This window comes from Electrophorus electricus, chromosome 3, assembly GCF_041902795.1.
Source record: "Electrophorus electricus isolate QZ-2024a chromosome 3, ASM4190279v1, whole genome shotgun sequence".
Lineage (NCBI taxonomy): Eukaryota > Metazoa > Chordata > Actinopteri > Gymnotiformes > Gymnotidae > Electrophorus > Electrophorus electricus.
Genome location: NC_137499.1, coordinates 13,032,514 through 13,053,361, shown reverse-complemented (window position 1 = coordinate 13,053,361; position 20,848 = coordinate 13,032,514). Strand labels below are relative to the sequence as shown.

The 20,848-nt window shown below is 45.2% G+C and overlaps 2 protein-coding genes across 4 annotated transcripts; one reads left to right on the top strand and one right to left on the bottom strand.

The window, feature by feature from the left end:
• Positions 1-828: 828 nt before the first annotated feature.
• igfbp2a (insulin-like growth factor binding protein 2a) lies at positions 829-12,578 on the top strand. 2 transcript variants are annotated; one of them, XM_027020145.3, is made up of 4 exons: positions 829-1,356; positions 7,961-8,160; positions 10,164-10,304; positions 10,595-12,578. In XM_027020145.3, the coding sequence occupies exons 1-4, from the start codon at positions 996-998 to the stop codon at positions 10,745-10,747; spliced, it is 855 nt and encodes a 284-aa protein (XP_026875946.2). In that variant the 5' UTR covers positions 829-995; the 3' UTR covers positions 10,748-12,578. The 2 variants fall into 2 exon arrangements, with proteins under 2 accessions (XP_026875946.2, XP_026875947.2); XM_027020146.3 differs by having other exon boundaries at positions 835-1,356; positions 7,985-8,160.
• Positions 12,579-13,392: 814 nt separating this feature from the next.
• igfbp5a (insulin-like growth factor binding protein 5a) lies at positions 13,393-20,385 on the bottom strand. 2 transcript variants are annotated; one of them, XM_027020143.3, is made up of 4 exons: positions 19,483-20,385; positions 15,898-16,106; positions 15,590-15,709; positions 13,393-15,351 (listed from the first exon to the last, which is right to left on the bottom strand). In XM_027020143.3, the coding sequence occupies exons 1-4, from the start codon at positions 19,844-19,846 to the stop codon at positions 15,217-15,219; spliced, it is 828 nt and encodes a 275-aa protein (XP_026875944.1). In that variant the 5' UTR covers positions 19,847-20,385; the 3' UTR covers positions 13,393-15,216. The 2 variants fall into 2 exon arrangements, with proteins under 2 accessions (XP_026875944.1, XP_026875945.1); XM_027020144.3 differs by lacking the exon at positions 19,483-20,385 and adding an exon at positions 18,066-18,332.
• Between the last annotated feature and the right edge of the window lie 463 nt (positions 20,386-20,848).

The following is a 20,848-nucleotide window of genomic DNA, read 5'->3' as shown; positions in this document are numbered from 1 at the left end:
TGCCCCCACCCCAGACAGGCTGGCATTGCAGAAGTGCCCTTCCTCCATAACACTCTCCGAAGCGAAAGACAGCCCTGAAATCAGACGGTACCCACACAGCAGAAACAATCCTCGTTTATGTCTCCTGGACAACCGCCGCACGCAACGGTCTTACGTGCGGGGGCGGGGGGGGGGGGGGTGGGGCAATTTCTGCACCCTTAAATAAACAACGATTACTCTCCGGGACAACAGAGCTGGGCCTCTACCCCAGACGGGTTAATGAGAGCTTGTTTGGTTGGTAAGCATGATACTTCGGCTTCTGGCCCCTGAAATCAATAGGCTGCTGAGAGACATTTGGCTGTAGTCTTACCGGTTGAACTATACGACAATGCCTAGGGTCTGTGCAGAGGGCTAGCCATGTCCATAACAACACTGAATTCCCCTTTGGAAGTCCCGGGTTTGTTTGTTTTTTGTTTGTTTGTTTGTTTGTTCTTGCCATGTCGCATTCTTCTCGATGTGGGAAATGCGTAAGGATTTGAAGAGGAGTTTCGCGAACAGAAAAACTGGTGCGCGAGACCCGTTTTCCAGAGTGCGATTCAATTTATTAGCCTAATAACCCAGAGATTTACTCATAAAATAAAAGCCAGACAGTTTAAAAATAATTTTTTCGACCTGATTCAGATTACAAACGACTCTGTTGTTGCTAATTTTAAAATAATGCTAACAAAGAATAACACATCTCAGACTCTGAATGATAAATATTTCTTTTAATACATTTATCTTTATACTATACATTAATTAATACATTGTATAAGTGTAAATGTAAGCTAGATAAAGATGGAATATGAACGGCCGGCACTGCAGTCCTTAGTTTTTGCGGCGTGCGCCTGTCATGCCCTGTGATGTCAGCAGCATACGCGCGCTGATAGGATCCTGCAGAAGCCTCGCTCCACTTCACCTGTTCGCATGTGCAGTTTCTCTTTACCTGAAGTTGCAGCACCCTGACGCTTCTACCTATGGCTAGAATGATCCTGTACGCGAGTTGCGGGTTGCTTGTGGCATTGCTAGCTTTTCCAGGAGCCAGTCGCGCAGAAATGGTGTTCCGCTGCCCCAGCTGCACCGCGGAGCGCCAGGATGCTTGCGCGGCGCTCACGGAGAGCTGCGCGGAGATAGTGCGAGAGCCGGGCTGCGGCTGCTGTCCGGTGTGCGCCCGGAAAGAAGGCGAGCTTTGCGGCGTGTACACTCCGCGGTGCTCCAGCGGTCTGCGATGCTACCCTAAGCCGGACTCGGACCTTCCGCTGGAGCAGCTGGTTCAGGGCCTCGGGCGGTGCGGACGCAAAGTGGACGCGGAGCTCGCGGGAAGCGTGGAAGTCAGCGGTAAGCGCTCGAGTCTCTGCATTCAGAGCGTAGCGACCAAACGCTGATATGCGCGAATTAGCCGTTACAGATTTTGCGGGCATCTCTACTAGGTAAACAGTTATTTTTGTTGCGTGCTGAAAACATCGCCTATTACATGTAGCTTTGCCATAATCTACCATAATCAGTCTTTTGTAATATAACCCAATTTATACTTTCTCCTTGTTCACGTTCTGGTGGACATTAAGTGTAGTGGCGGTGACAAGCGAAACGTATTGCGAAATATCAAAATGTCACAAAGTAAAATAAGCGTTCTTGCTCTTGTACCCATTTGTTCTTGTTAGAAAAACTTAAACGCCGATTTAAAAAGAGTTACTGATATAATCTCATTACGTAACTCTTCCACTTTTACTGATAATTTGTCTTTATTGAGCGTTCAATACCCAATGCCCTACCATGGTCCCTATAAAAATAACGACCAAGCCAATTTTTATTTTGTTAAATGTTTTAGGCATTTTAATGCAAAGTAATTCCGCGTACGCGTGTCACACGGGCGCGCGTTTATTCAGACTAGCTCGCTGTCTTTGGACATTCTTTGCTTGTGGAGTCTCTGCCACGCCGTCGAGCCTTCTGATAGACCTTGTCTATTTCTAGAGGAAAAGAGTGAGCCTTATTGGAATTCACCCGTGATTAGCGAGGTGGACCCTGCCCTTTAACCCTGTCTTTAACCTTTGACCCCATCTTGCCATAAATTTTTCACAGCGTGTGTCAAAGGATGGGCCTGGACGTGTTAGTGAGGTCAAAGTTCGTCAGAGAGAAAGAGAAAAATTGGAACAGACAGACAGACAGACAGAAAGAAAGCGTGAAAAGGAGAGGCAGAGATAAAGAGGGGCAGAAAGACAGACCTAGAAAGAAACAGAACAACATTTGCACTTGCTGTGAAAGGCAGACCAGGCAGGTTTAAGGCTGTTCTGGTGCCTTAAGGGCTTACGTGAGTCCAGCCAGGTCTGAGTCCAGCCTATGTTTTGAACAGATCTGATATATGTCTGAGGCCAGCCTATGTTTTGACCAGATCTGATATATGTCTGAGTCCAGCCTATGTTTTGACCAGATCTGATATATGTTCAGCTTATGCTTTGAACAGCTCTGATTTAGGTCTGAGCACAGCCTGTTTCGTACAGATCTGAATGTTTGCCTAATCAAATTCTATTTTACATTTCACAGCACCTACAGTGTGTAAATGATGTACTGGGAAAGTTGGGTAAACTGTTTATTCTCCTTAGATGTCATGTTTGTCTGACAAAAGCAAACAGATGTTTTTGGACACAAGCGTGAAGCTGTGTCGTGTGTAGTGTGAGCGAGAAGGTCAGCATAACCGAGTTTGCTGCCAGTTTTTAAATGTTCTGTCTGATTCTTTTTGTTTATTACAGTTTATAACAACAGAGACAATCCACCTCAGTTACTGAGTTTTCACCTAAGACATAAGGCCTGAATTTTTCTGGATTAGTTTCTAATGTAACACAGATATGTGTGTATCTTTTTAATTGAAGAAGAAAAAGATGCTTCTCACAAATGCCTGGTTCAGACCGAAAGGAGCAAATGAAGGAAAGCGTTGGGTGTGGAGATCAGAGTGGCAGCACCACCTGCACCTCCGCCTCTCAGCGCGGGCGTGGTCTCCACCCGGAGGGAAGCTGTAAGGGTCGCTGTGTTCTCTGCTGCCACAAAGGAGCGAAAAGCCGTGGGCGCCTCAGCCCCGGCTAAGAGGCTCCGGAGTAAACAGCGCTCGTGAGCCGCGCCTAAAGGGCTGAGGGAAACGCTGCCTGAAAAACACACCGAAATAATCCCCCTGCTCTCTGCAAGAGCCGCCGAGGCTGCCGTTCCCCTGGGCAGCTTAGAAACCTGGATGCCAAGAATCTTAGCGTGACAGCTCCAGAATCGTAGCGTGTCGGCTCCAGAATCTTAGCGTGACAGCTCCAGAATCAACTCCCAAGCTTCCTGCAGCAGCTTGGAGATAACACAAACAATGTCAGAAATGTTACTGGGCAGAGTGGGGGTGAGCATGGGGGAAGATGACAGACTGGGGGGGCTGTAGAGTGTGTTGGGGGGTTAGAGTGTGTGGGGGGGTAGACTGTGGGGATATAGTGTGTGGGGCTAGCATATGTGGGGCTTTGAGGGATTGGAGGGTTAGAGTGTGTGGGGGGTTAGAGTATGTGTTGCGCATAGAGTGTGTGCGGTGGTTGGAGTGTGTGGGGCTTAGAGTGTGGGGGTAGAGTGTGCAGGGTTAGAGTGTGTGGGGGTAGGGTGTAAGCATGTGTGGTGCTTAGAGTGTGAGGGGTTTAGAGTGTGTGGGGTTTGGATTGTGTGGGGTTTAGAGTGTGTGTGGGGTTTAGAGTGTGTGCGGGGTTAGAGTGTGTGGGGGTAGGGTGTAAGCATGTGTGGTGCTTAGAGTGTGATGGGTTTAGAGTGTGTGGGGTTTGGATTGTGTGGGGTTTAGAGTGTTTGTGGGGGTAAGAGTGTGTGTTGGGCTTAGAGTGTGTGGGGGATTTCTAGTGCAATTTGGTTGGTTAGCAGGCTGTGGTGTTAGGAATTGAAATGGAATTTGTCGTTTGTTTTTATTTGTTTCGTTTTTTTGATGTGATCGCTCGGTGCAGGATCATAATGACACGCTCGTTTAGTAGAGAAAAGCTGTGGCTGCTCAGCTCAGTAATCACGATTCTGTATCCTGCCTCCTTAACACTGCAGTCCTGATTCATTTCTATTACTTAGTGACCCACAAAAACGTCCAGTTCTCTACCAGCAAGGTTGAGCTGCCCGGTCAGCATGTTAAAAGCTAATTCAAACACCTGTGTTTTTGATATTTCAAAACATGCACGTGTGCACCACATATGTGGTGAATCCCAGGGAGTGTAAGAGAGAAAAAATAGAGAGAAAGAGAGAGAGAGAGAGAGAGAGAGAGAGAGAGAGAGAGAGAGAGAGAATCGCATGAGCAAGAGTTACACTGGAAGAACAAGCTCTCTTCTTAAGTCCTGGCACAAATAGACACACGATCATTTCACATACGATGATTTGTTTATTGCTATATAATTATCGCTGAGCTCGTATATGGTGCGTTACTGCTGTGCCGTGATGTCATGTCAGGCGTGTCCCAGATTGCCTGTAGTACTCTTGCTGAATCCCTTAATTCCCACTGTCATTCCCTTCATGTAAGAGCAGGCCCAGGAGTCTCCCCGTGTGCAAGCGTGTGCTCTGTTGCCAAGCCCAGCGCCTTAACGTCTAACTCCTTCCGAACGAAGCTCCGACATTATCCTCGACTATACAGTCAGTCAGCGCAAAGTCAGTGGAATAGATCCATCGCCAGCGTTCCTGTGGCCAACAGGATCAGAGACACACAGGGAGGGGAAAAAACAAAAGAAGAGGGGAAAGTTTTGTTCACGGGCTGCTCTGTTAAGGTCTGGCGGGTGGTGCCAGGGATTTGTGCGCAGGCTGAGCAGAATGCAGCGAGACAAGCTGCTTGCGATTAAGACTGTGGGTGCAGCAATGCCCCGAGCACTACCTCACACAACACTACGCCGATTCATCATGGGGCTCATGGAAAAATCAGCAGCACGAAAAGACCGATCACCTGTGGTTCTGGAGCTACTCAAGGAGTCATCGTCATGATCGGACCGATCACCTGTGGTTCTGGAGCTACTCAAGGAGTCATCGTCATGATCGGACCGATCACCTGTGGTTCTGGAGCTACTCAAGGAGTCATCGTCATGATCGGACCGATCACCTGTGGTTCTGGAGCTACTCAAGGAGTCATCGTCATGATCGGACCGATCACCTGTGGTTCTGGAGCTACTCAAGGAGTCATCGTCATGATCGGACCAATCACCTGTGGTTCTGGAGCTACTCAAGGAGTCATCGTCATGATCAGACTGATCACCTGTGGTTCTGGAGCTGCACAAGCAGGTTATGTTTCCGCTCGACTGATCCTTCGGGAGCCAAGGCACTCACATCGTGGACTTCTCCATAGAAAAAGTTATTCTGAACTATTAAAAGAGTCACTCAAAACACAAGTATCACTCAAAACACATATTTATCTAACTGACAACGGAGAACATCCGATGGATAAACAAACAAGCAAATATACATGACCGGGCTTGTCTGAATGAAGTTTATGGAAGCATTCACATTAAAAACTAATGCAGGATGCATATTACCAGACACTTTCAGATATTACCGGACACTATCAGAGATTACCGGACACTATCAGAGATTACCAGACACTATTAGATATTACCAGACACTTTCAGAGATTACCGGACACTATCACATTACTGGACACTATCAGTGATTACTGGATACTATCAAATTACTGGACAGTATCAGATTACTGGACACTATCAAAAGAATAGTATCTAAAACTAGATATCACTTTACTCATCTGTAAAATGTATCTAGAAGTGGACATCACTTTACTCATCTGTACATGAGAATCTGGATCATTCATTGTCATAATTAGACCAACATGATCTGACGTCTACTCATGGCACAGTGCATATTCGGCTAAAAAGGTAATCAAAGTCGGTTAGCAAAATAATTCCAAGAACAGATTACACAACTGCATATCCGGGAAGCCAAAAAAAAAAAAAAAAAATCCCAAAACAAATCAAAACAAAAAAAATCCCCACAAAGAACATTTCATGCTTAAACCCAGATGGCATGTTAAGTATTTTTCTGCTGTGAATGGAGGCAGGCATGGGGTACAGGCTGGGTGCCCGTGGCCTCCACCCTCTGCTGCTCACCCTTTTCTGTAGTGAGCCACCCCGTGGTTCAGAAGCAGGAATGTGTCGCGCCTGCGGTGGAAAAGAGATTATGTAATGGAGGCCAAACAGAAGCCCAGCAGTCTGTCTCTTACACACACCTGACTCCATTTGACTTCTGCAGGACCTGCTGGGATGCCGTCTTCAAAGAGAACACCCCGGCCCGATGTCTCTCTGAAGAGGTCGGGTCCAAACACTTCTCAAGGCTCACCTTGCAGGAGAAGCGTGTTGACAGAAGTGGTTTTCTCCCCAGTTCTTTCTTTCTTATATGATCTTAGTCCGGAAGGTTGTGCTAGACCAGGTGATGTGTGTGAGGAGACTAGGAGGGAGCTGTGTGTGTCCATGCATTCATCAGAGCGTTCGTTATATGTGTCTGTTCATGCTCAGCATTTTGGGACTCAGAACCTTGCAGAAGGTTCTTCATTCCCACTGTAAGATGTTTTCTGTAAACAGAGCCGGTTTGGGTCAAATACAAATTCCCCCCTTTTCCCCCTAATAATAATGATAATAATGAAATTTTATTTATAAGCACCTTTCACGATACACAAGGTCACTGTACATACAGTAAATAAGAATGCAGTAAAATGGATTTGACATAGAAAATAAGACCAAATAACATTAGTAGGCAAAGACGCACAGTGCTGCAGTAATGCCCTAACAGAAGACAAGCTCGGATGAACTTACAGCTGCTTTCTGGAGTCGTCCAGGCATGTAAGTCAGGAGGAAGTTCTCAGGAACCTAAAGTCAGACATGTGGAATGTGGAGAACAATATCAGAAAAAACACAATGTTTTTCCTCGAGGTAAATAAATAAATACAACTGCAATAATACAGATCACAGAGTTCTTTAGTAACATTAGCAACTGAAACAGCTTTTATGCATGAAGCTCTGTGAAGCGATTGAGTTTTACGGCGTGTGGGGGGGAGGTGAAGGGACTCTACAGGGAGACATCGTCTGGAATCACGTCTAAGAGCCACTGCACGTTCATTAATGATTCAAGGCCGCGTCCTCTCGCTGTGCGATGCAGGCCAAAAACGTGGACGCAGTGGAAATAAGTCAGACGTCTCCCATTTCGTTCAGTGTGCACAACCGGTCCATATCGCCGCGCGTCCGATCGGGTTAGCGCAGCGTACTAACACAGCGAAGTGATCCAGTGCTACGCGGGCCGAGGAGGCCGGCCTTAGGCTTTACAATAACAGCATTTTCCCTCCTTACCTGCTTCCCTTTAAAACAAAGCCCTAAAGCCCATGTGACCCCCACATCCTTCCCCTGCCTGGCAAATCTCTCAGCGCTCCAGCAACCTCCGTCTCACCAGGAGAATAGGAGGAAAGCGTTCCTGCTAGAACGGTATGCACGGCCTCCACTCGGAGCCGCTCTCCGTGGGCACGCAGAGCAGACGTTCACCCCTTCCCCCCAACATGCACTCCGCTCTTGTGTAATGCAGAAATAACCCCGCGCCTGCTAACCCCCTCGCCCGCTGGGGCCGACGCTGTCTTCCCCCTGCCATGCTGGGGCGAGTGGGTGCGGAGGCCCCACAGGCCACGGCGGGAGAGGGAACGACTCCAGCCGGGCGCTCTGTTTGTTTGCGCAGTTCTGGTGTGTAGAAGCAGGCCGGGCCTACACTGGCCCGTGTGATGTAGTTTGACAGGTGGCCCTGTAACAGGAACCGGAGATCCAAGCCAAGATTGCAGGAGACACTGCTAACTTCAGACCCAAGCCAACATGCTTCAGGGTTCACTCAGGGTTGTAGGGGCACGTTTTATTGTGGGAATTTGATGTTCTTTTGTTTTGCTGTTATATGGTGTTCTCCTATGAAGAGTGTCCCTTTGGTCGCCGAATAGGCGAGGTCCTGGAGCTCTCGGAGACGGGCCAGACCGAACTGCCCCCGGTCAGGAAGCCTACCAAGGCCAGCCAGTGGATGGGACCTAAGGAGAGCGCTGTCATCCATCACCGCCACCAGATGAAGACCAAGATGAAGTACAAATCTGAAGAGGGCAAAGTGCCCCGCGCCAAGCTGGTAAGTGAGGAAGACGACGGATTGGTGTTATCCGCAGCATGGGGAACGTGCGTGGAACGTGTCAACAACCTGAGAGGCCACGCCTTGGTCAGAGACAAGCATGTACGCTGTGCATGTACCATGGTAACAAATGGCTCTTACAGGGGCTGTATTACATGTACATACATGTGTGAGTCGTTGTGACTAATTTCAAACTTTGGATTACAAGTTGTGTGACTTTTTTTGTCAATTTTTTCTTTGCTCATTTGGAGTGAATTTTGTTAAACAAACCTCTCAAACAATCAGCTTTTTTTTCTTTTCTTTTTTTACGTCCCCTTTGTCAGGTAGTTTCTAAACTGGCCTCCCATAGCCACACTGGAAACAAGCACTAAGAATTAATGCAGTACCTGAAAATGCTAAAACCTTCACCCGAAACTTCCTATGGTTCCCGAAAGTGGGGGGGTGGGGGCGCCCCCTAAGGGGGCACAGAGATATTGCATGGGTGGGGTGGGCTACAGCAAGACAAATGAAGTGAAAGACGTGTACGTGTATCGGTGGTGGTGGTGGGGGGCTATTCATATCTACAGAAAAGGTTCGGCAGCCACTAATCAAATATGTTTAGCTTCCTGTTTAAGTGTTACCTTAAGAAATATTGCCTTGACCCAAAAGTCACTGAGTGTGTGGTGTTTTAACCGGGCTCCTCTCTGCATGTGGTTTGGGTTAAATATCTCGGTTTATGGGCTTGGCTGAGGGCCTTGGCTGTGATGTCATCTGGATAGTTTGTAAAATATGACCCGGTACGGACCCGTTTACAGGCCTGGGATGTCTGATTTGTTCCGAAGGACTGTTAAGAAAAGTAGCTGAGGTCTTTCGAAGCAGAGATATGTCCGTCTCCCTAAACAACACACACGCACAAACACCCACACACACCCACACACACACACACACACACACACACACACACACACACACACACACACACACACACACACACACACACACGTTCAGAGCTCAAAAGTGGTCTACTACATTTGCTCTTCATTGTAATGTTTACAAAATGAATTGCATTCACTGTCACAACCATCTTGTGTCTCATGTGGTGAGATATTATTCTTATTATTATTCATATTGATCTAGCATCTTTCTCAAACCCAAGGATGCCTTACAGACAGAAATCAGATTTTACATTCAAATCACTCACACACCATGATGTTTGGTGATCTTAACCTCCTCTCCCTCCCCTGCACCCGGGGCATTCCCCCAGGGGCCTGTGGTTTTCTGTGTGGAAACAGCCTGCCGCTTCTCATCGGTGTGTGTGAGGTGTTGTACATATCCCGCGTCACTCCTTCAGTGGCTGCTGTTTTCTCCCGAACTCAACTCCAGATGTAACAACCATTGTTTGTGTTTTGCACTCCTGAGTCCCATATTCCTAGTGATGACTCCACGAAGATTTATACCCCTTCTGCATACAATAGCATATGACAAACTAAATTACATCAAATAGATGTTCCCCAGAGCATGAAGGGAAAAACTGCTTCACAATGTTTTTACTGGAAGCAAAATGTGATGTTTGCTCAGGGTGGGCCACTCCTGTCTGTCTTTTGGCAAAGCGGAGTGATGCAGGACACTGCAGCAGGCCAGTGCTGATGTCCTGCAGGTCCTGTTGCTCTCAGACTGCACAGAGGCCAAAACGTTTCATCAGCGGTTCATACCACAGTGTAGGGCAGCGGCAGCCTAGTGTTTAGGTGCTCGATTAGTCCAGAGCCCCGCCACCGCCAAGCTGCCACTGTGGAGGCCCTGAGCAAGGCCCTTAACCATTAATTGCTCAACTTGTGTTCCATCAGACTTGTAAGTCGCTTTGGATAAAAGCATCAACTAAACGGCATAAATTAAATAAATGAATAAATAAATAAATATTCCTTTGACTCACAATAAGCAGAAACCCTGTAAATGCTGAATGTCCATGTGAGAAAGGCGGCCAGTGTGAGAGTATGAGTCTGAGACCTGTGCCTTGTGTCTGACAGAGTCAGTGCCAGCAGGAACTGGACCAGGTGCTGGAGAGGATCTCCAAAATGCCTTTCCGAGACAACCGTGGACCTCTGGAGGACCTCTACTCTCTGCACATACCCAACTGTGACAAAAAGGGCCAGTACAACCTGAAACAGGTGGCTAAATCAACAACCTTTACATTAAGATACAGCCACGTGCCTCAATGTTTACAATATTTCAATATTTACTTAGATATTCCAGTACTTCATTCATATAAGATTTATAACATAATCACAACTTGCAAGTCATATGAAGTTGTTTGAATTCTCACGTCAAAAACATTCTCATGTTTTCAGACGTTTTAGTCGTAATCATGTTGTTGGTATTGCTGGTGCATCCATGGTGACACCATATAAGATGCCGCCTGCACGTTTGGTGGGCTAAATATTTATGCACTGTGTTTCAGTGTAAGATGTCAGTGAATGGGTACCGTGGGGAGTGCTGGTGTGTGGACCCCCACTCCGGCAGACCGATTCCCACCTCGCCACGGGTGAGAGGAGACCCCAACTGCAGCCAGTACTTTGACGACCTGGACACAGAGCCTGTTCCCCTAAACTAATCCCGCCCTGCAACCCACGTCGATCCCCACAACAAGAGCCGAGGTCCCAGAGGACCCTGAAGAATCAGTGTTTTAAACCCCTCAAAAAGCTACCGATAGGCTTTGTGTATATGTGTGTGTGTGTGTGTGTGTGTGTGTGTGTGTGTGTGTGTGTGTGTGTGTGTGAGGGTGTTTGTGTGTTTTTGTAGAACTGACATAGTATACATGATAACTCAAAGCAGTGTCAGTGTTATAGGACTTACCAGGATTCCCATTGATTAATGGGAGATTATTAAGTGTGAGAGTGAAACCTGACAGAAGCATGCATACTTTTATAAGATGGTTTTATCAATCTGAGTTTTAACTGTCAATTCCTTGAGACTAATCTCACGGTAATCCCACGTCCTTTGTGTAGACTTTGCAAACTCAATGTGTTAGTCTGTAGAGTTTTCACTTTTCGGTGCTATTCTTCTAACTTCTAATCTTTTAAAACGGCCACCTACCATAGTGACTCATTCTCATACTTGACTGAAAATGCTAACGGAAAGAGTGTTTACAAGTGGGACTGCATGATATAAACCAAACATAAACCCATCATAGTACTGCATGCTAGGATCAAGGGTCACTAATATACACCCCTGAATCCTCAGTGATGAAACCATCAGTGTGCATTGTTCATGGTTTTTAGATGGTTTATGGTGTACATTGTTAATGGATTATGGAAAACTCAGATTGCATGAAAAACACGTCAACAACCTTTCCTTCTCAGGAAAGACTGAGAACAATCAGGAGGCTCACAGCCCAGTAAAACATTTTCAAGTTTAACATATATCTTGATAATTCACTTCTATAGTGCCTTACCAGATTATCTGCACGATGCTCGCTGATTTGACATTTACTACCTGTCAGCTCCTATGGTGCTGCAACGACAAACCTGAGAATCAGTTAAGTTAATAAAAAGAACAGTATGTGTAATACCATATGCTACACATTGCAACAGTACATTTGCAGCTATTGTGCTTCAAAGATGTTACACAGATTAGATTTACACTGAACCGGTAGTTCTCGAGGACACAAGTGATGTAAACGTGCGTTTTTAAAGAAATTATGAAATAAGCATATGTACGCTGAACACTTTGCTACATCCTCCCAAGAGCAGCGTGATCACACCCGAGCAAGTGCTGACACCTAGTGGTCATGTCCAAGAGTAGAAAAGGTTGGTTAAACTCAAAACTGTCTTTTCGTTTCTGATAGCTGCAGTCCGGCGCGCGCGCTTTTCTCGCATCTTTGCAGTGTGAGGTTTCTCCACGTGCACTTTCATGACCATATTCCACAAGCTTGGATCATTTTCACATGCTATTCGGACCTGGCGTATTGAATGTACAAGTAAGTATACAAAAAGAACAGTGTTTAAGAATTCAGTATATCAGAAGAATGATATAATGTGCAACACAGCATTAAATGAATATTACTAGCCTTTCTTTTCTGGTGGTGGTAGTGGTGGTTGTTGAGTTCTGTAGAACGTTGCGTCATATCCTGACAGCTGCAGGAGACACTGCTAACTTCAGGTTAGCTCAGATCACACAATATAATACAATAGAGTCTACGAACTGAAACATAAGCTGTTCAGTAGTTGCCTTTTCGCCATCTTCAGTAATAAATGCATTAGCTCATTTGAACATTTTTCTGTTTCTTTGTGCCCACGCGTTGTGACAAACGGCAGGGTTTTTTTTGAACGTCGATTTTATTTTTATCATGAGTGAATTTTCATGCACTCCTTTACATCTTATATCTTCCCGGTTCGTGTGCAAGAGCTTAGAACGCCTGAGGATAATAAAAAAAAGGCAAACCGCCTCTGTGTTCGACTCAGAATCTGTGGCTCGTGCTGAAGTGGCCAGCAGTCACTTTACTGTTGCACGTGTTTTCTTGTAACTGGTAATGCAGGTGAACCTAAAGCAATCCAACGCCTGAAAGTAGCCGAAATGTCCTGCACATTAGTTATCGTGGCCATAAGCAAAATGTTTGAGTAATAGCTCATTTTATTGTACTTTATTAATGACATATTTTCCCACCTTGCCATGTATACAAGCATGCGCAGCACGAGGCGTGTAGCAGCCGGTCACGGTATACTAAACAGTATCTAGTAAATACGTGTAAATGTTGTTTATCCTGGTTTAGCCTGTTCGGAACCTCAAGACAACCCAGAAGAGTGCAACAAAGACATCCTTCTGTCCTTTTAACTGGAGTACAACGTCTACCTGTGTAGATGGCCAGCTTTAACTAGGTAGAACAACTTAGACTCAAGCAACGGATTAGGAGCCCTACTTTGTCCGGAAAGAGACCAGTGTTATTTAATATTTTTGCACCTTTTAAAGATAGATACATACATGTAGATGTAGATTACACAATCTATGGGGATCTTGGTAAAAGACCAGGAGTTCTTGGTGACCCAGTAGGTGACAGCACACAGTCATGTTTTTGCAAACATTCTGGTAGAACACACGCAGTTGTAAAACCTGCTTGTTGTAAGTCTTAATAACCATGTAACTATGAACTCTGTAACCCTTTCCAAGTGTCTGTGTTGAAGCAACATTCTTATCGCCACAAACAAAACCAACCAACCAAACAAAACCCTTTGTTTTTGTATTTCACACTCCGGGACAGAACCAAACACATCGTTTTTATTCTCATTATTGAGTACATAAACCATATTTAAATAAATGCTTTTTTAATTACAAAAGAGACAAAGGGAAGAGTACATAAATTATGCAGTGAATAAATATCACACACCGATATTCTATTGTCTTCAGAAGAAATCTGACGTTTTATCACACGTGGTTTTGATACATTTTTTTAGTCACACTGAATAAGATTTCCTGATATATCTTTACGAAGTAATAAAAAATCAATTACAAGCTTAATGTTCCTAATAGGTATCAAAAGGAATCATCCGTTTGACATTGCTATGAACATTGCACAGTACGTGTGCGTAGACGGAGTCAACAGTATAGTTGATTTGGGTTAATATCAACATTTTGCCTGACGTTTTTAGAATAGGCACCACATAAACCCTGTGACAGGGGTGTGCAGAACAGACATTATTATAAATGCTACAGATGAACCGCTGCGGTGAGTTTCTCTCACACGGGCTGGGACCATCTTGCGTCCAAACATTGAACATCAGTGAAGGGATTTCCTTTGATCCGCTTAAAGTGCCCAAATCTTTGACAAGAATGGCTTTAGTAAAGAAAAAATAAACACGGGTCCTTTTCAAAAGTAATATTTACACCCGTGAGAACAGCTGATATCAGAGGATGGAGATTTATTACACAATTTCATTTGGTTGCTAACAACTTTGATCAGTTATTTTTTGTAATGTGTGAAATTTGTCCACTTTGTGTCATACATGTGATAGAGTTGACAAAGACTTTAACACACACAAAACCCCCCAAACATTCACTAAAAGGATTGTGGGATTGATCATTTGTGTGTCAAAAGTACTGTGGAGATTCCTCCTCACACCTGCTCTTTATCATACAAATATTCCCTCCCTTTGACGCCCCTCTGAATTTGAATGCACACATGAACAGCAGAAGTCTACTCTGAGCGTGAGTATTTTTCCTCTGTTGTCTCGATGTAAATCAGAATTCAAATCCATTCAAGCTGTAAAAGGCACTGAGATTTCCACGAGAACCCAAGGACCTCGGAGCGTCAGACAAGGAGAGCGAAAGGTCTAGGCGGTTTGGTCCCATCCTGTATTCAAACAGCTACGTCTTCCCGTCAAGCGGCGGGAATATGCCACACTTTTGCATGTTTTAAACTCAAAGCTTACTCCATGAGCTCGTGCCAGCTTCTGCCAAGATGGAGAAAATGAGTATGCCTGTTCTCCACAAAAACTGACTCTCCTAACTCGGAAATTTAAATTATTCTCAAAAAATCCAGAAAGTATTTCAAGATGATAAGCTTACTTGCTGTGATCGGCAGCTGCCGAGACTCACTAAAGCAGAAGTGGAGCTGATGGTAGAACAATGATGTTCATTCACACTTTGAGTTATGAAACACGTACGCAGGGTGCTAAACAAGAGCAGAGTGCCAATGGAGAAGTACTGCAACACAGACAGACACAATGACCTTCAATCTGGCAATAATATTGCTTTTAAACTAAGAGGAAGTGAAAACCTAACCATAATTCCATTTTTCTCCTGGTATGATAATATATCAGAAAAAGACGTTGTGCAGTAAGCTTGTGAACATTATAATGGCGGTCTGCTGCCAAGATCTGAGTCCCACAGGAATCAAAGGTTCACAAGTGATACTTGAGCTGTCACACAATATGAGCATAGAAATTGACATTTTAGACTTAAAAAAAAAACTCTGCCCATTCTTAGGTGAAGGACAAGCTAACACAGGTGAAGAGGTGATTATTTAGGTGATTGGCAGTTTATGGGATATGGCAGGAATTTCCTTCTCGGGATGGAGATGGAGCAGCCTCACTCGTTGTTGTTGCTGCTTCCCAGGCCCTTGCACTGGATGTCACCTCGGGTGTAATCGGAACCTGGCATCAGATCCCCGTACTTATCTACGCACCAGCAAATGCCTCGCTTGCGCCCCCTGGAGGGCTTACACTGCAGGGCAATCAAAGAGTGGGAAAGAGTTCCGCGTTAGATCACTTTAAAGTAAAGGGAAACTATCGGACATAGTAATTGACCAAGCACTACAAACGTGGTGGAGATTAGGTTGAGAAATTCTGGAATACTCTCAAATCTCTCGCCGCTTACTTATTATGCCTTAGGCCCAAGTGTCTGTGCAGGTTCTTGAAGGAAGATCTACCGGAAACAGAGGTTACGTGTGACTTTATCGTACCTGCTTGCGTTTGAAGAAGCCTTTCTTGTCGCAGTTGGGCAGATAGAGGGACAGAGCCAAAACTCTGGGTGCGTCCTTAATCCTCTGAATCACCACATCCAGCTGCCTTCGGCATGGCCCCTGCGGTTGGGAACAGAACCACACAGGCACATGAAACCCTTTGACATGAGAAGAACAACATTAGGCTGCATTAACACAGCAGTCTGTAGCCGAGGCGGGGGACAGGATCTTGGGGCAGGGTAACGGCGCATGTTCTACACGGGTGCCCAGATAGGAGGGAGCGAGTTGCGTTGATAGGTGAGGCTTACGGTTTCAGGCTGGTTCTTGTCTGCACCATTGGGGGAGTAGTCCAAGTTGCCCAGGGTCTTTAGCCTTCCCCCTACCCGTATCCTGTCCTTGTGAACTGCCAGGGCCTTCTTGTTGTTGATGTGGTCCTGTGCGAACAGAGGCATCTTGCCGGGGGAAAGCAGATGCTCAGTCACGTCTGGAACATGGGCATCCTCTTGCAGCTGCCGGTCTGTGGGTTCAAAGCGTCAAAATATAAAGTCACCTTGTTCAGAGGGCAAAGCTGGCACAGGAGCAATATTAACACAAATGTCCTAGTATTTCCTGCATTTCCAAGATATATCCTTCTGCGTCCTCCTGTTTATCTCTATTTTAGCTGTTTGTAGTTAAATGAGTCTTGGTGTTTGTAGTCTAACATGAGCCTTGGTGTTTCTGAGCTGAATGATTACAGCAGTTAAGGTATTTGACATGTAATCGGAAGGTTGCCAGTCCAAGCCCCACTAGTGCCAAGTTACCACTGTTGGGCCCCTGAGCAAGAACCTTAACCCTGAATTGCTCAGTTGTACTCAGCCATGATTGTAATTTTGCTTTGCATAAAAGCATCAGCTAAATGTCTGTCATCTACAGCACAGTCCTGAAACCAGAAGACTATGCCTGTCTCAGTGGGAAAAGGGGCAGCTCCTTTGCACCTGAATAAACATGGTACTGCAGAGTTTTTGGAGGTGATTGACCAGAATGAAACGTGCCAATGACTTTGCACCAGGCACCAGATTTTAGCGCCTCTAGGCACCTTCCCTTGTATCTGACCTTTCACCTTGGCCTCATTCTTGTGTCTACTCGGGGTTGGCGTTGCTCACTGCTCCCGCTCTGTCTCATTCTGTCTCACTCCCTCTCTCGCTGTCTCGCTCTCTCTCACATTCTCTCTCTGTCTCTCTCTGTCTCGCTCTCTCTCACATTCTCTCTCTGTCTCACTCTCTCTTTCTTGCTCTGCCTCACTCTCTCTCACTCTCTCTTGCTCTTTCTCTCTCTCTTTCTCTCCCAGTTCAACAAACAAAGTGGAGGGAAATTTTTTAAAGGTGATGCAGGTTCATCTTTACCCACAAACCCCGTCTCAGCAAAGCTACGCGTGTAGAGCAAAGGAAAGACTGCAAACGTTGGTTTAGCAGGACTCTCTGTGTGACACAAGCCTTAAAGGATTATGAAACTGTAATCGGTTAAACTGTCATGAGTGTCCAGTAACTAGATTTCAAGTTTTACATTAACATTGTGATGAAACATGACCTATTTATAAATAAATAAGTGAATGAACATTATATTGTATTGAATATTGTAGTGCCTAGATTTACTACATATGTGGATAAACAGTCCGCATAACACAGCAAATGTTTTTTTAGACATTTGTTTACGGTAAAGTAATAATCAATTCTGCTCCTGTATCTTATAACTAGTTTAATATTTTTTTTAACATATTTATTTACATATTTATTTGTATACTTATTTGGCATATATTCCATGTACACATGGAATGTGTTATGGCCATAAAAGAATGAGAAAAAACAAAGTATATTTTCTTGAAATTAACATTAAATAAATATTAAATTCAACATTTTAACAGCTTCCATATACACAAAAATCCTATATGAAAGGAGACATGAGTATTATGGAATTAGCATATGGTCCTAAATATTGGGTGACGTGAATATGGTCCAAATATTATTTTATAGTCTTTCTTTTTATGTCTCCAGCTGCAACCCACTCCCCGCGCTCTCCAGGCGCGAGAGCCAGTGAAAGGTGCACGAGTTCGCTGTAAAAGTTTATTAGGAGAACTCGCTCGAGCCTGCCAGAGAAACAGTCCACACGCGCGTTTCATTGTTCTGTGCACGAGCGTAAAGTTGCCCTAGAAAAGAAGCCACTTGGGCTTGTGGAAAATAAAGAGCATTATATGCAAAAAAATAAAGAGCATTATATGCAAAAAATAAATAAATAAATTATATATATATATATATATATATAATTTATTTATTTATTTTTTGCATATAATGCTCTTTATTTTTTTGCATATAATGCTCTTTATTTTCCACAAGCCCAAGTGGCTTCTTTTTTCTATATATATATATATATATATATATATATAGTTTTAAACGTGCTGTAATCTCGGGACAGCGTGCAGTATAAAGTTTTTAACGCCTACTTCTGTTTCCGGAGACACTTCTCATCTCCCGCGTCCAGAGTAATCAAATCCGATAGCCCGAGTCTCGTTCCTTCTCATTAACGGAAGAGACCACCAAGAAAGAGGGTTACACGGGATGAGCAGATCTCCTATAAGAGCCTCGATCTTTTCCACCCCGATCATTCCTCTAACGCCTCCCGCCTCCTTCTTAACCTCCGTGCGCTAACGGGTCTTAGTTTGCGTGCTGCGTTGTTGATTGATGTTATGAGAGCATTCGGCTAATCAGCGCTAATCAGAGAGAGAGAGAGAGAGAGAGAGAGAGAGAGAGAGAGAGAGAGAGAGAGAGAGAGAGAGAGAGAGAGAGAGAGAGAGAGAGCGCCCATACTTCAGTTTCATTCAATTCATTTCATTCGCGCTACAGCTTTTCTTCCTTAATTTACTGCAAAACTCCACCAGCTCAAGCGCATTTCGGAGCATATACTGTCTCGTGCTTCTCCGTGATAAAAACGTTGTCTGTTCCCGACTCTCCTTTCCCGTAACCTCTCTCTCTCTCTCTCTCTCTCTCTCTCTCTCTCTCTCTCTCTCTCTCTACACCTATCTCTCTCTCTACACCTCTCTCTCTACACCTCCCTCTCTCTACACCTCTCTCTACACCCCTCTCTCTCTCTCTCTCTACATCTCTTTCTACACCTCTCTCTCTCTCTACATCTCTCTCTACACCTCTCTCTCTACACCTCTCTCTCTGTTTCCACACCTCTCTCTCTACACCTCTCTCTCACTCTCTCTCTACACCTCTCTCTCTCTCTCTCCACCTCTCTCTCTTTCTCGCTCTCTCTCTCTCTCTCTCTCTCTCTCTCTCTCTCTCTCTCTCTCTCTCTCTCTCTCTCTCTCTCTCTCTCCACCTCTGCCGCCCCTTCTGCTCCTTCTGTCTGCGGGAGCCGCATTTCTGGAGCAGCGAGTTCATTCGCTTTGCATGTTCAGCGAAACAGCCTCTTACTGAGATATTCTGCTGAATCACCAAATATGCAAAGAAAGAAAACAAATATGCAAAGAAAGAAAACGCCGTGACTTTCAGATGCAAATGAAATTGTAAATGGGTTATCGCCTAAATATGCGCACTGATTTAAGAATGAACTTCAACACAGTGACAGTGAAGCTAATATGCAGGAAAGTGGGAGAGTTTTAATACCACCAGCTCCAGCAAATAGAATTAAGTAGTCGGTCTGCTGAAATACTTACTTGTACTAAACAAAAAAAAACAAAAAAATAATACAGCACACAGTGCTTTTCCGTATGCGTAACAGACACGTATTCACGCATCCAGAGATAAAAGCCTTTAATCGCGTGCTTACAGGAAACGTGTTAATTACATGCAAGGAACCTACAAATTTGACAGTTATTTTCTTACCTTAAATGTTGAATACAGCCAAGAACTCACCTCGAGACGTGTAAAGAAGTGGTTTGTATGTCTTCTCATTCATGCAGGCACCCTTGCCATGCAGGAGCGCGTGAAGCGGCTTCTCCTCGCCGATCCGCGGCAGACAACGCAATCCTTTGCCGCACGTGCCCGTGTAGACCCCACAGGTTTGCCCCTCACTTAGCGCGCAGGTCAAGCAGCAGCCGCAACCCGGCTCTTTCACTACTTGGCAGCCCACTGGCACGGGAGGACACATGGAGAGCGCTTTCTGATCGCACGGTTCGCAGGGCACGTACGAGGCAAGGCACTGGGATAGTCCCAGCACGAGAGCAGCCAAGGTGCATAAACTCAAAAGCATGTTCCTCCTCCCGAAAGCAAAATCCATCTACAGATTACCGACAAAGCCAGACGGAGGAGTAAATAGGGCAGCCGACGGACCCGACACCTGTGGTGGCACAGTGTCCTGCTCGAGCGTGTTGAAACCTTGGATGAAGATAGATGCAAATGCACTGTGCCCGGGTTCCTAAATCAATATCCCTTTCAACTCGCCTTTGTCGCGTCTGAGGAAAAAATCCCAAGTGGCGCTGAAGTTCATCAATTAAAAAGCAGCGCCTGAAGAGCCCGCGCTTGCTTCTCGAGATTCCCGTCCCGGAGGAATGACTTGGGGGCCGTACAAGGAAATAATGGGTTGGTTATTTTCCAAACTCAAAGGAAGACCAGAGTTCTTCGAGCACACACACCTACCGCGAACACCCTTGGCTTTGGAAACCTGTCAGAATACAGCCGAGCGCTCGGTGAGGGGCGGCGCGCGCTTCACTTTGCTTAAAGCTTCTGCCTCCTGGGCGGATCCTGCCCGGGGTAGTTAAACCGTGACACGCGCAGCACTGCCTTACCTTCCAAACTAACGTGGCCACGTTTGCACGTAGTACTGTGGGATGCGACTTTTCTTACGTATGATGTAAACCACTTTAATAACACGGCTCATAAATTGCTGTAGGATTTAAAAAAAACCCGTGAATTTGTGATGTTGTTAAAGGCGAAGGGATCATGATTGGTGGGCCTAGATTTATCTACTGTACTTGTTAAGATGATCCTTGTATCTAGGTTGTCCTCGAAAAGGATGCATATTTCATGGCTTCTCGTTTCAAAGATAGAATCACATTTGGAGCATGCACCTGTTCTGTAATGCTATTTTAGGCTATTAGTACCAGGGGATTCAGTGGTCAGCTGGAAAGGCATCTTTAATGAATCATTGAACCTTAGAAGTGTGGAAATAAAACCTATTTCTAGCCAAAGAAAACAGCAATGCAATAGTTCTAGAGGGGAATAGTGTAAATTTACTGGAGCTGGAGAAATATCTCTGCGCACATTGTGCCTTAGTGATTCT

Bases quoted from the DNA above. Each gene is read 5' to 3' on its own strand.
- igfbp5a (XM_027020143.3), bottom strand. From the start codon at position 19,846: ATGGATTTTGCTTTCGGGAGGAGGAACATGCTTTTGAGTTTATGCACC. The intron at 16,107-19,482 runs GTGAGTTCTTGG...TTGAACCCACAG, and splicing joins ACTTCTTTACACGTCTCGAG to ACCGGCAGCTGCAAGAGGAT. The intron at 15,710-15,897 runs GTAAGCCTCACC...TCCCAACCGCAG, and splicing joins ACAAGAACCAGCCTGAAACC to GGGCCATGCCGAAGGCAGCT.
- igfbp2a (XM_027020145.3), top strand. From the start codon at position 996: ATGGCTAGAATGATCCTGTACGCGAGTTGCGGGTTGCTTGTGGCATTG. The intron at 1,357-7,960 runs GTAAGCGCTCGA...TCTCCTATGAAG, and splicing joins GGGAAGCGTGGAAGTCAGCG to AGTGTCCCTTTGGTCGCCGA. The intron at 8,161-10,163 runs GTAAGTGAGGAA...TGTGTCTGACAG, and splicing joins AAGTGCCCCGCGCCAAGCTG to AGTCAGTGCCAGCAGGAACT.